Source organism: Grammomys surdaster, unplaced genomic scaffold (genome assembly GCF_004785775.1).
Source record: "Grammomys surdaster isolate TR1022 unplaced genomic scaffold, NIH_TR_1.0 237, whole genome shotgun sequence".
NCBI classification, from domain to species: domain Eukaryota; kingdom Metazoa; phylum Chordata; class Mammalia; order Rodentia; family Muridae; genus Grammomys; species Grammomys surdaster.
The window spans coordinates 1,149,271-1,162,295 of NW_021604682.1; the positions used below are offsets into that span (position 1 = coordinate 1,149,271).

The 13,025-nt window shown below is 50.2% G+C and overlaps 1 protein-coding gene across 2 annotated transcripts in view; it reads right to left on the reverse strand.

Moving 5' to 3' along the window:
• Window positions 1-11,470, reverse strand: part of Ftcd (formimidoyltransferase cyclodeaminase) — a 13,463-nt gene extending 1,993 nt beyond the window's left edge. For both annotated transcript variants that reach the window (XR_003712255.1, XM_028773985.1), the window contains exons 1-13: window positions 11,350-11,470; window positions 10,250-10,433; window positions 9,297-9,425; window positions 7,857-7,945; window positions 7,548-7,727; window positions 6,422-6,559; window positions 6,207-6,338; window positions 4,164-4,225; window positions 3,743-3,872; window positions 3,344-3,505; window positions 1,263-1,306; window positions 1,002-1,140; window positions 291-386 (exon numbers count right to left, since the gene is read on the reverse strand). Coding sequence is in view for 1 of the 2 variants with exons in the window: in XM_028773985.1 (XP_028629818.1) it covers window positions 291-386; window positions 1,002-1,140; window positions 1,263-1,306; window positions 3,344-3,505; window positions 3,743-3,872; window positions 4,164-4,225; window positions 6,207-6,338; window positions 6,422-6,559; window positions 7,548-7,727; window positions 7,857-7,945; window positions 9,297-9,425; window positions 10,250-10,433; window positions 11,350-11,403 (1,539 nt within the window). In the remaining variant the exon portion in view is untranslated. The remainder of the gene's footprint in view (window positions 1-290; window positions 387-1,001; window positions 1,141-1,262; window positions 1,307-3,343; window positions 3,506-3,742; window positions 3,873-4,163; window positions 4,226-6,206; window positions 6,339-6,421; window positions 6,560-7,547; window positions 7,728-7,856; window positions 7,946-9,296; window positions 9,426-10,249; window positions 10,434-11,349) is intronic.
• Window positions 11,471-13,025: the final 1,555 nt, after the last annotated feature.

Below are 13,025 nucleotides of genomic sequence, written 5' to 3' on the forward strand. Positions count from 1 at the left end.
TAGATAGATAGATAGATAGATAGATAGATAGATAGATAGATAGATAGATAGCAGATGGATGGAAGAATAGATAGAATGGATGGATAGATAGATAGATAGATAGATAGATAGATAGATAGATAGACAGATAGTAGATAGGTAGGTAAGATAGATAGTAGATGGATGGATGAATAGATAGACAGACAGACAGACAGCAAGGGCCTGTCCTTCCAGGTGACTAGTAAGAGTCAACCCTGCCCACAGTAGACACGGAAGGTCCCTGAGTGGAGCCTGGCATCATGTCTGCCCACCTTCTCTTTAAATACATCATCTGTCATGTCCTTCAGGTTGATGAGCACGTTGAAGTATGCACCAAACACACCTGTCTCCAAGGCTTTGGCTGCCACCTGAAGAGACAGCAGAGAAAAGGGCTCATTCTGGACACACACCCCCATGCCTCCGTTCCCCTTGAAAGTCTCACCCCTCGTGTCAAGACTGAGCAAGCTGACCCCTCGTACAGGTTGCCTTACAGGCAAGGACTCTATGCAGACCTGCATGCTCTATACCTTCAGACCTGACCCTACCCACAGAGATCAGACTACTGTGGTCATGGTGGCCTGAGACCTGAACCTAAAAAAGGAATCCTCTACTAATCGGAAGATACAGCTGCTGGAGGCCCGAGGAAGCAGTGAAGGTGTAAGGTATACTCTAAAAGCTGTCAACCCTTCTGAACTTGCCCTCGAGAGCTGTCTGCCTGCAAACTAGGGCCACTCACTCCCAGAATAGAGGATCGTGTCTCTGGGACCTCAGGACTACTAAACACTGAAATACACTGTATAGGGTTCCTAGGTTCGCCACAGGAGTCAAAGTGTATGGCTCTATTTTGTCCCATCCCCCACACTGCACACAGTTGAGTGATGTCTCTACTTCTGCGGACTGCCCCGGGGTATTCCCCAGTATGTTGGGATAAAGGTGTTCTGTCTATAACTGGACATTGAACAAGACTGTGTTCACCATCATACCTGCAGGTCAGACAAGCAGGACAGGTTCCCACATAGGGCCAGCTCCTGCAGTGCTGGCCATAGCTGGGACACAGTCTCGGCCAGTTTCAGTGGCACATCGACCGCCTGTCTCAGCCCCTCCTGCAGCGCACATGCACGCCTAGAATCCAGGCAGTGATGTGTGAGTTGGGGACAGAATACATTCGGTGCCAACTCCTTAGACATGGAGATCCATAGAGCAGAGAGTCCAGCAGGGATACCTGGCCAATGCTGTGTGCTCACCTGTCCCTCTCTTCAGGAGTGTTCTTGGGCAGTTTTATTGCCTCCTATAGGGGGGAAAAAAGACCAAACACATGGTGAGTAGCCATGAGGGGCTGTGTCCCCTGGCCATGCTGGGATGGCCACTCTGACAGCTGAGGCAGCACTTATCCATGGCTTCCAGCATGGGTGTTTCCCATGCATCATTTTGAGGACGATGTTTCTGTTGGTGACCGTGATTTGTGGGCCTTGGTATTGGGGTCTGGATGTCATAAGCCCACATGGCCACCTGAAGGAGACAGGTATGTGGCATTCTCTGGGAACCTTGTTTCTAGGAAAAGACTCCAAAAGCCTTTAAAGGCCCCCCAAACTCTTCCCAGCATTTGTCCCACAGTACCAGGCTCTCCTGGTGCAAATTCCAATTTAAAATGATGCAAACAACTTTGTCACCCACAGGAGTGATGCTGGTGGTGAAACCTCGAGACATTCACTGCCGTGGTGCCAATATCTCTTGCCCAGGCCATCGGTAGACCTGGCCTTTCTTCTGAATGGCTACAGGTATGGTTTGTAGTGTCACAGGAAGGGATTCTGTGCATGACAAATGCTATCAATCCAAGCCTCCCACAGCACCCTTCCATCTTGCTGGACGGGACAGGACAGGGGACAGCAGACTAAAGGGTGCAGCCATTGTTGTTTGGTGTACTTATACAGAGCACCAGGAAGATGTCATCAGTGGCTCTTCTGTCAGCCATGACTGACAGCGGAGGCTAAGCAGACACTATGTCCCCAGCTAGCTTGTCACAATGTCACAGCACACACCTCTCCGCCTGCAGGGGGAATGTGGTACTCGATCTAGCCTCTTATCTTTGCCGTGACCTTCCTCCAACAGCCCACCTAGTCAGTTCTGTTTCCCAACTTATTCTAAGTTTTATTATGTTTTAAATTGTTTTGGTTTTTGGTGAGAAAAGTATACGTATCTCGCATTTTGCTTCTAGAAATTTCTTCCATACACTGGGGCTCTTTCCTCATTTGTTTATTTATTTCCAAAAAAAAAAAATCTTCTTGCTGCTCATGAGGGACTTACACAAACTTCATTTCTTCATATCTTCATTTCTTTCATATCTTCTCCTGAGGGCTGTCTCTGAATTTCTAATGCTTATATCAAAACTTATTTCTCTCTAAGTCTGTCTCTGTGTGTTTACATCTCTGTCTGTGGCTGTGTCTCTCGGTCTCTGTTGCTGCGTGTCTCTGTCTGGCTGTGTATTCGTGTGTCTCCGTCTCTCTCCATCTCTGTCCCTCGGTTCTTATCTCTCTGTCTCTACCTCCACCTCTCTGTGTCTCTGTTTATGTACGTCTCTGCCTCTGCGTGTCTATTGCTGTGTGTGATGGTCTCTGTGCCTCTTTATACGTGTGTCTCTGTCTCTGTATCTCTAAGTCTGTCTGGATATGTGTATCTCTCTCTTCTAATCATCTCTTTTATCCTCACCATGTCCTCTAACCTGCTCACAGCCTGTAATTATTTCTCAAGATAGTTCTTCCACCGCCGAACTCCCCTTATGTTTCCTGTTATCTTATGCCTGAGGGATTCTTTCCAGTCTAAGGCTCTAATCTACAAGTTTGTTCTATGACCTCCTTGGTGCTCTGGCCTGCTGGGGTGGTCAGGAGAGGGGGTGGGGAAGCCCCTACAGCTTGCCCCTTACAGTGTCAGCCGCCATGGTGGATCAGATGATCTACAGCCAGTAGGCTTCCTTCCTGTAGGTCTTAGAATCTAGAGTCAATCTCTCACACATCGCTGGCCTGGAAGCCAAGATTCTGGCTGGCCAGCCTGTGAGCAGTGTTCGCCTGTGCACTCAAGGTTACCAGCCTGTATCCCTCCGTAATCCCCCGTTCCAGGGGACCCCCATTCTGGTGTCCTGCCCTCCAAAGCTTTCTTCCTTGGGACAATGTCCATGTTCTCTAGGACTGGACCCTCAAGCTTGCAGAAAGTAAGGGCTCCTGGGATAGAGGCAGATCTTGACACCTCCCCAGTGCCCCTGGCTTCTGGCTGCAGATTTGCAGGCTATTTGAGGCTAGCAAGCCTCAGCCTGGCAGTTCTACACACTCACCAAACAGGCAGCAAAAGCCCGGGCATCAGCATCCACCAGGGAAGACAGCTGGGCAGAGGCTGCGTGGAAGGGTGGGATCAGGCGCCGCATTGTGGAATCAAGGTGATCAAACTGGCGCCGTCCGTAGGTCATCTGGCCCACCATGGAACCCAGGGCTGCACCCTGGTATGGAGAAAGGTTTGGGGGGCGGGGGGAGGATCCTGACCCAGGGACTGCCCTGTCCTCCAGCAAGGAACCACAAATGAAGGATGATGAACTGTAGAGTCTTAACCTGCAGGGCCCCCACTACGGGGTCCCCCATCCTGATTCCGGTCCTCCAGGATCTCCTACTCTGCTCCCCACCACACCCCATCCCATCCTGGGTCCTGCCTTCTATAGCTCCAACCCTCAGGTGCTCACCAGAGCTGCAACAGCTGCTGCTACAGAACCTCCTCCTGGGGCAGCAGAGCGGGCTCCCACCTCCCGAACAAAAGCGCGCAGTGACGTGTCCAGCAGGCTCTGTTCTGATCCACTGTCAGGGACCAGGTACCTACCCAGTGGGAGAGACTTAAAGAAGGGGAGACAGACACTCTTACCCCCAGCCCCAAGCGAAGAGCCAGGAAAGAAGAGAAGCGGGCAGGCCAGAAGGGGGCGGGACTGAAGCGTGGCGGGGTGGGGGGGCGCAGAGGGAGGAGAGGATCAGGCATCAGGCTCAAGGTCTGGGGACCAGAGACGTGAAGATGAAAAGAAATAGAAAAAATGGGAAGGGGGTTAAAGCAAGTAAAGAAGGGGCAGGAAGGGAACAGAGAGGAGAACTTGAGACAGAAACGTGAGGCCTCACTCGATGATCCGCTCCTTCGGATCGAATGGCGCCAGGGAATCCAGGCCCAGCCGGTTCACCACCTGGAGAGTGGGCATCCCACCTTAGCCGTTGCTTAGCTTAGCTTCACCTTGACAAGTTTTGCCCACACTCCTTTCCCAGGAACCTAACCAGTTTGCTTCCTGACAGGTTGAGATGCACACAGAAACACCTCATGTTCCCAGGGAAAACAAGGGAAAGAAAGGGTCTCTCACTCTTCCCTCACAGAGGAGCCTCCAAGGCCATAGGAGGGGCGGGGGCCAACTAAACCATCTTCTTGGGTTTAGAATCTAACTCTTCTACATATGTATCTGGAGAGGGGTGAGGCAGGAGGGGGTGAGTGGGTAGAGGAGCACCCTCATAGAGGAAAAGGGGAAGGGGAGAGGAGGGATGGGACCGGGGGTTGTGGAGGGGTAACCGGGAAAGAGGGATATCATTTTAAATGTAAACGAATAAAATGATTAATAAAAAAAATAATAAATAAAAAGAAATTGTATTTAAAAAAAGAATCTAATTCTTTCAGAATCTAACCGATTCTCATAGTCAGGGACAGTCTTGCTTTAACTCAACATAAATATGAGGGAAACTGTCCCATTTAAGATTAGAATTCATCTCAACAAAGACCATCAGACCCTCTCTGAAGCTATACCACAGTGTCAGCATGCCTCTCGTTCTAAAAGCAGGAAGCGAGGGACACACACTTGAAAGACACAAGCCAGGGACACCCCAAAGGTGGTTATGGAGATGGGTAAAAGATGCCACCTGAGAGTTGGGATACAGAATCAACAAACAGCGGGGAATAGTTTCTCACGAAAGGATGAGAAGATAAAACAATATCCTTGGAAATACAGCCCCCGCCTAAGCAGACCCCAGGCTCATTGAATTGAACAAAGGTGTCGTAGATTAGCAGAAACGCTTTGGAAGAGAGTCATTCGTAGATGGGACCAGGGGAGGAATGTGCCTGGCACACATGTGTCCAAATCCACAAACTGTCGGGTATAGGGGTGTAAGGAACCTGCCAGAGACAGCTAGCAGCAGACACGGCTCCTCACAGCAGCGGCCAGCCCGGATTTAAGAAGACAGAGAAGATAACATTTATATAGCACAAGTCACAAAGGAAGCTGGGATAATGTTCTACTAGAAAAGGAAAATGGAAACCCTTCTAGGGCTGGCAGCAGAGCTTGGTCAGTGAAGTGCTCGCCACTCAAGCACAGAACCTTGAGTAAGATCCCCAGGTCCCATATCGAGACTAAAAAGCAGAGAAAGAAAAATGTAAAAGCCTGTCATGGTGGCAAGCACTTTACTTGTAATGCCAGTGCCAGGGATTTGGAGACAGGAGGCCTAGCCTACTTGGTGAGCTCCAATTCAGTGAAAGATCATGTCTCCAACAAAGGTGGACAGTACCCTAGAAATGACACCTGAACCTGTCTTCTGTCTTTCATGTCTTACACACACACACACACACATACACACACACACATATACGCACACAGAGATACACACACACATATGCACACAGACACACACACAGACACATGCAGACACACACAGACACGTACACAGACAGACACACACAGATGCACACAGACACACACAAACACCCAGACACACACATATGCACACAGACACACAGATATACATACACATATGCACACAGACACACACAGACACACATACATAGACAGACACACACAGATGCACACACAGATGCACAGAGACACACACACACATACACACATAGACACACACAGAGACACACACCACACACAGACACACATATGCACATAGACACACACACATACATACATGCACACAGACACACACACACAGACACACACAGGCACACACAGATACACACACATATGCATACAGACACATACAGACACACACACAGACACACACTCAGATTTGGGATTTGGGGTGGGCCCTTCTGGAATTATCAGCTTGCTCCTGGAGCAGCCCCTACAGTTTCCAGGCCTCCCTTTGACATCTCCCTCCACAGCTCCCAAAACAAGCACAGCCCACCAGCCGTATCCGGTGCTCCTCCTCCAGAACAAACAGCTTCTCCTTGTCACAATAGAAGGCTGCTGCATCCAGTAAGGCCTTCAGAGGCACCAGGCCCACCAGCTGCGAGCCCACCACTGGGAGATTCAGCTCCTGGGAGACAGAGGTGAGGTCAGCGTCTCGGGGTTTCCGAGTGTCGAGTGTCAGAAGGGTGTGGGATGCAAGCTCTTACCCACCTGAGCCTCTCTGCGGGCCTCCTCATACACTGTGTGCAGAGCTGTGACCTCAAAGTCCAGGAGGTTTGTGGACACTTGAGCCAGGTTCTTCTCTTCCAGATACCAACCAATGCCTTGAACCTTTTTCAGACGTCCGGGCTACAAAGAGATGCATCCCCAGGCCTGGGCTAAGACTCTCATCTCTGGATGGCCATTGTCCAGCTTTCATAATGCCTGGCTCTGAGAACCTCTTATATTTGTGTTCCCTAGCCAGATGAGTCAAGCATGGTGACCCCCAGGTAGCTGGGTTGGCGCTATGACTCTCGTTGTGTTTGGTGCCCACCATGTTCTAGAGACCGAAGGATGCTGATGTGGGGAGGCCAACTCCACTATGGTCCATCTCCCACCCACTTGCTATATCAGTCACTCGGATCCACTCTCTTTGATGACCTATGGCAGGAACTCTGACCTCGCTTTTGGGGACAGACGGGAAGAAGGGGGAATCCCTCCACCTTTCACCAGGTATCTCTGTGTCACCTGGGTCTGTCTGATATGGACTCTGGAGAAGCGATGCTCATGCTAGCTGATGAGTTAGTTTTATGCAGACCTGGTGGGGAAGGTTCCCCTTAAACCCGAAGGTTACAGAGGCGTTGTGTGTTGGGTGTAGGGGTGGGGATGGGGCGGGGACTGGGGGTTTCTTAGAGCATCTAAAAGGACATGAGGATGTGAAGACTTGTGGAACTGCTAGGCAGCTGTTTACACAGATGCCTGACCCTGTCTGCTTCTGTGGTAATGTCTGCTAAAAACAAGGGCTGTTGGGGCTTGGAAAGATGGCTCAGTGGTTAAAAGCACTTGCTGCTTTTCTAGAGGACCTGGGCCTGATTCCCAGCATCCACATGATGGCTCAGAATCAGTTGTCACTGGAGGCTCAAGGGACCCAGTGCACTTTCTACAATGCATGCAGGCCAAACACGTGCAAATAAATATTTGTTAAGGGGCCCCTCAATTTCAGACAGTGAACACTGATCCTGAGAGCCCCCCCCCCAGGGCTATAATACTGAGGTAAACAATCTCCCCAGGGGGTTCCGAGGAAGATCCCTGGTGGGGGATGTGGAGGGGATGAGACAGCAAACTGAAAACTACCCACCTGGTCTTTCCCTCGGCCCTGCTCCCGCAGGTTAAGAGCAATCCGGTGGGCCTGTTCCTTGGTGCTTAGCAGGTTGATATTGAATGCAATGAGGAATTTCCGGGCACCCGTGACAGTGGCACCCCAACTGGGGACAAAGGATCTGGGGCCAAAGTCAGGCATCCACTCGGCCTGTTTCAACTGTGGAAACATTCACCTGGGGGTGAGGAGGAGGGGCCCCATCCCTACCCGCTCTCCCCAGGGAGGCGGGGAGGCAGAAACGGCAGAGAGGGCACCCTCTCACACCCAGCCATGTTTGTGGGGGAGCACCTTCTCGGGCAGGGCCTCGTACTCTCCAGCCCGGATGGCCGGGAGGGTCTGCCGACTGGGCGTCTGAGCTGCTTCTCCATAGAGGTACACTGCAAAGGAACCCAACTGGTCAGGTGCTTAGCTGGGTAGAATCTGATACTTTCAATCCCACAGGGACCCAGGCAAGGTGGCTCCTTCCAGCTTTAGCTGGGGGTAGATCTTGACTTTACTCACTGGGGAGCCCTATCTTCTCTATACTCTCGGAATGGGTATTCCAATACTGATGCCTCCCGCCCACCCACCCAAAACCAGTGCCGCTGAAGAGCAGACATACTTATAGGAGTTAGGGTAAAATGTGTGGGGAACATTGCTGGAATACTCTCAGGTTTCTTTTGTAACATGTTTGTTTGACTGTGTGGTAAACCTGTCCTCAGAGGAGAAAAGACAGAGCTTGCCGTACACGTGGGTCCTGGCCTCGGCTGTTAGCTTGTGTTTACGGCAGATATAGGGCCTGGCTGGATCCCGCCTCTGCTGCCGTACGGACTGCCTACCCTAGTGTCTCCCCACAACACTATGCTATGCAGTCTGTGCCTAGTTTGTCCCATATCGTTCCCTTGATCTAGTTTCCCAAAATAACCCCTCCCCCATTTTCACATACGTATCGTATGTATGGTGTGCACTGGTGTATGTCTATTCCTGCATGTGCATGTGTGGGCTCATGTACATGTGTACATAGGAATGTAGGGACCCAAGGTGACGTCAGGAATCATTCTTGATCATTCTCCGGCTCAATTCATTGAGGCGGGTCTCTCACCCTGGTATGGCTAGCCTTATCTACGAGATGATTCTGTCCCTGCTAGAAGGCTGGCATTACAACTGGGTCACCAGTCCCATCTGGCATTTACGGAGGTTCCTGGACATCTAACCTCTGGTCCTCGTGCTTGAGTGACAAATACTGAAACCACTGAGCCATCTCACCTTCCGCCGAATTCTTTCTGTTTTACAACGCATGGGTTTCTCTCTCTCCAGGCTCTCAGCAAGCTACACTGCTTCGTCGTGTGGTCAGACAATGTCCAACAAGCAGAATGGGACGTGTTGCCTACGCTCTGCTGTGGTTGTGATTCCGTCTGATATTTGTTTCTTTATCTAAGATGCTGGGGCTAGGAATGGGGCTTCATTTTTGGTAATACTCTGCATGATTTTTGCTTTGCTTTATTCCGTTTTGTTGAGATAGGGTATGTAGCCCAGATTAGCCTGAAACCGTGGAGCAAGCTGGCCTTGAACTCACAGGGATCTGCTCGCCTCTGCCTCCTTAGCACTGACTGGGGTTAGAGGTGTGTGCGCACCACGTCACTGGGCATGCTCTGCATTCTTAAAAGGTATCGAGTGCAGAGAACCAGAGCGTGCATCAGAGCCTGGAATCCAGAGGTGCACCAGAGTCGATCCTCCCAGGACACTCACCTGGTACATTAAGTTCCTCTGCCAACCGCTGCCCAAATGCCTTGGCACAGAGCACACACTCCTCCATGCTGACATCCCTCACTGGGATGAAGGGACACACATCCAGAGCACCCATTCGAGGATGCTCTCCTGCGGAAAACAGGGCGGGCTGTCATCCTTACAGCTGACCACAGTGACCATAGAGAGTGGCCAGCCTCAAGTGGTAGACAGCAGCAACTTCAACCAGGGTGGCGTATATGGGATGCCACAGAACGTAGAGACTATCCTTGTTGCTATGGCGAGCAAGAGAAGGCCCTTAAAGCCATGGAGAAGGGTTAGAGCTTGAGGAAGCCAGGCTTTTATATATATATTTATTTCCTTTTAAAAAGAATCACAAAACTAAGGCTCTTAGTGAGACCTTGCCGAGCTGAAAGTATCTGGCCTTGGAGTGCCCCTGCCTTCCCGGGCAGCAGAGCATCCAACCACATACCCAGAATACTGTGCCTGGTTCCTCTTCACCTTGACAAACCTGTTGTCTACTCCTTACTGTGACCTCTGAAAACCGCTCCCAGAGAACAGACAGAGGCCATGGCCTTTTGCCAAGCTCTGAGTGTCCACTAACCTTTGACTCTGCCCACTCTGACGTTGTGTTTGGTTTAGAGGCAGTTGACAAGTTTGCTTCCTAGCATAGTCTCCTCTTCTGGCTCCCCCAGGCCTTAGTCTAGTCAAGACCTTGGGATGAGTGAGCCCTAGTAGATTATCATAGAACCACTGGATCCAAAAAGAGAAGTACTCACACTAGAGGGTGGCTCATCTCCATAGCCTATGACCTAGAGTCATCTCCCTGCCTTCCCCCACAACCTGTTCCTGGGGATAGGCACCAAGGCCACACTTGGCATATACCTCATGTCCATGCCCAGGGCCTTCCCCTCAACCAGAACACCTTGACACAAGCTCAGCCCGAGCCGCCTCACCCTTGTGCTTGCTCATGTCGATGAGCTGTGAGGCTGTACGGGCAGCATTGAGGGCTCCCTCGACCACACACTCCGGCTGCCCCACAAAAGTGTAGACAGTGCGGTTAGTGGAGGGTCCAGCATCGATGTCCAACAGCACACAGCCTGGGGTCTGGGAGATGGCTCGAGAAATGGCATCAATCACCTGGAGATAGACGCCCAACACCATGCCTCAGTTCCCACTTGGAAAGGCTGTAAACCCACCCCCACATGTGATCTCAAGAAGGTAGTTTGTTTGACTGGTCCTCCAAAGAGCTGACCTTCATTCTGGCTCCCCCCAGGCCTTAGTCTAGTCAAGACCTTGGGATGAGTAAGCCCCTGTAGATTATCATAGAACCACTAGATCCAAAAAGAAAGGTGCCCACACTAGAGGATAGCTGATCTCCCTGGACTTCATTCAGTCCAAGAACTCATATGGTACAACAAGGAAGGCCCCCATGGCAGTGGCTATGACTACCCCAGGCTCAGGTTAGCCCAGAGAAATAAATAATTGGCCTGTTACCAACACCCAGATACTCAGAGAGGGTGGATGGAATGACAGCCTTCCAGAGGGAATGGCCAGGGTAGGGACTGTCTGCTAATATGAGAACAAAGGCAGATGAACTCAGAATCCCTGGAGGTCAAAACTGGGGCTCAGAGCTCAAACCCTATCCTGAGGATTGCTCTATGCCTCAGTTTCCCTATTACGTGAGGAGGTTGATAATACTGCCTGCCTCTCAAGGCTTCGGGGGTGAGGCAGGAGTTAATACAAATTGGGGATGACCTTTCCTGGGACTTTTGCCCTCTGAATCTCTATTCAATGTACTTCATTTTCAGGTAGGAACATTGCGGTCAAAGGATTCACCAGACCCCCACCAGGAGCACTCAAAATCCCCAGGTCCACTGCCATTCCTCCAGAGTCCCCAAAATCCATGGAATGTTCCAGAGCTGACAGAAATGGCTCCTGGTAGAGATCCAATAGTCTGTGACTCTGCCTGTTCTGGGAAGACAACCTTCTCCCACACCAAACTCACTCCCTTCCTGGGATCAGAGCACCCACAAAAGCCCTGCAGGAGCCTCACCTCCTGGTTGTTCCCCTCTGAGAAGTTGGGGACACATTCCACCAACTGGGACATGGTCAGTACTTGAGTCCAGAGGCTCCTCTCGAGAGGCTGTAGAGGGACACGGAGTAACAACTCTCTGATGGCCCTGGGGCCTTTATACCTTCCCACAGCTAGTTTCTTATTAACCAGGGACAGTGCGAAGGGAGCTGGGGAATGAAGGGGTGCTCTCCAGGATGAGATCTCCAAACCGCTCATGATCAGTGTCAGAGGAGCAGATCCTGAGGACCCTAGGAGGCCTAGCAGGACAAAGTTCAGGCTAGGGCATCAAGCCAACTTGAGCTCAAAGCTCAGCTTGGGCCAGGGTTGCCTATTGACCCATCCAGGTGACCCTGTATTGTCCTCACAGTGTGGCCTTTCTGGAAGAGGCCCCATGGGACTTCTGAGTTAGTAACTCTTTATATTGGGCCGGGTCCTCAGGGATGTGGGGGAGGGAAGGCCATGTGTGGGGCCCAGCATAAAGCCTGGACCTCCCCAGAAGTCAGCCTAGCTCAGAGAGGCAGGAGAGAGGGTAGGGTGGGAGGAAGGATATATTTGACCATGGGCACCTAAGTGTGTGTGTTTATATGTGTACAATTCATGAGTTAGACGTACATATGGGTGAACTGGAAAGATAGTGAGTGTATGTGTATGCACGGGCATATGGGAATATGTAGGAGTTCGTATGAATATGCATGAGGGTATTAGTGTGCACAGGCAGGTCGATGGTAAACTATAGGCACCGTGTGGCTATTGGCATATATGTGGATGCTGGCATTTGCAAGTGGATGGATATTACTGTGTGCATAAATCATAATGTAGGAAAGATGGGTGCTGGTGTTGTGTGTGGGTGCTGATGTGAACAAATCCATGAGGTATCTGTGTCCTTGCTTTTCTGTTGCTTTGATAAAACACTCTAACCAAAAGCAACCTGGGGAAGGGAAGGGTTTATTTCATCTTACGCTTCTAGGTCCCAGTTCATCAGGAGTAGTTCTATCTGTAATAAACTGAGCCCTCCTACAGCAATCAATAAAATCAAGCCGATTCCTGGCGCTGAAAAAATGGCTCAAGTAGTTAAGAGTATGTGTTCTTCAGAGGATCCGGGTTCAATTCTCAGCACCCACATGGCAGCTTAGAACCATCTGTAGCTCTAATTCCAGAGGATCTGACACCCTTTCCTGGCCTCCGTGGGCGCAGGCATTCTCTGTTCCCAGGGGACTCTAGGGTGTGCCAAGGCAATCATAAAATCTAACCAGCATAATGCATGTGTTATGTTATTAGTATGTGTGTGGCGGTAGTGCGAGCATGTGTGGGCATTGGGATGAGTGTTCGTGTATGGATGTTAATGTTTGCATCTATGTGGGTGTTGCTGTGTATCAATGTATGTTACTATTTGTATATGAGTGGTTGTTGGTATGAACATGTATGGATAGTATGTGTATATATGTGTGTGTGTGTACATGTGTCTATGTGTATATACACACATAGACACATATACATCATACACATATATATCATACACATATATACATATACACATACATATACAACATATACACATATACACATACATATACAATCACATACATGTATATTATATACATACACATACATCATATACATATACACATATACATATATACATACATATACAATCA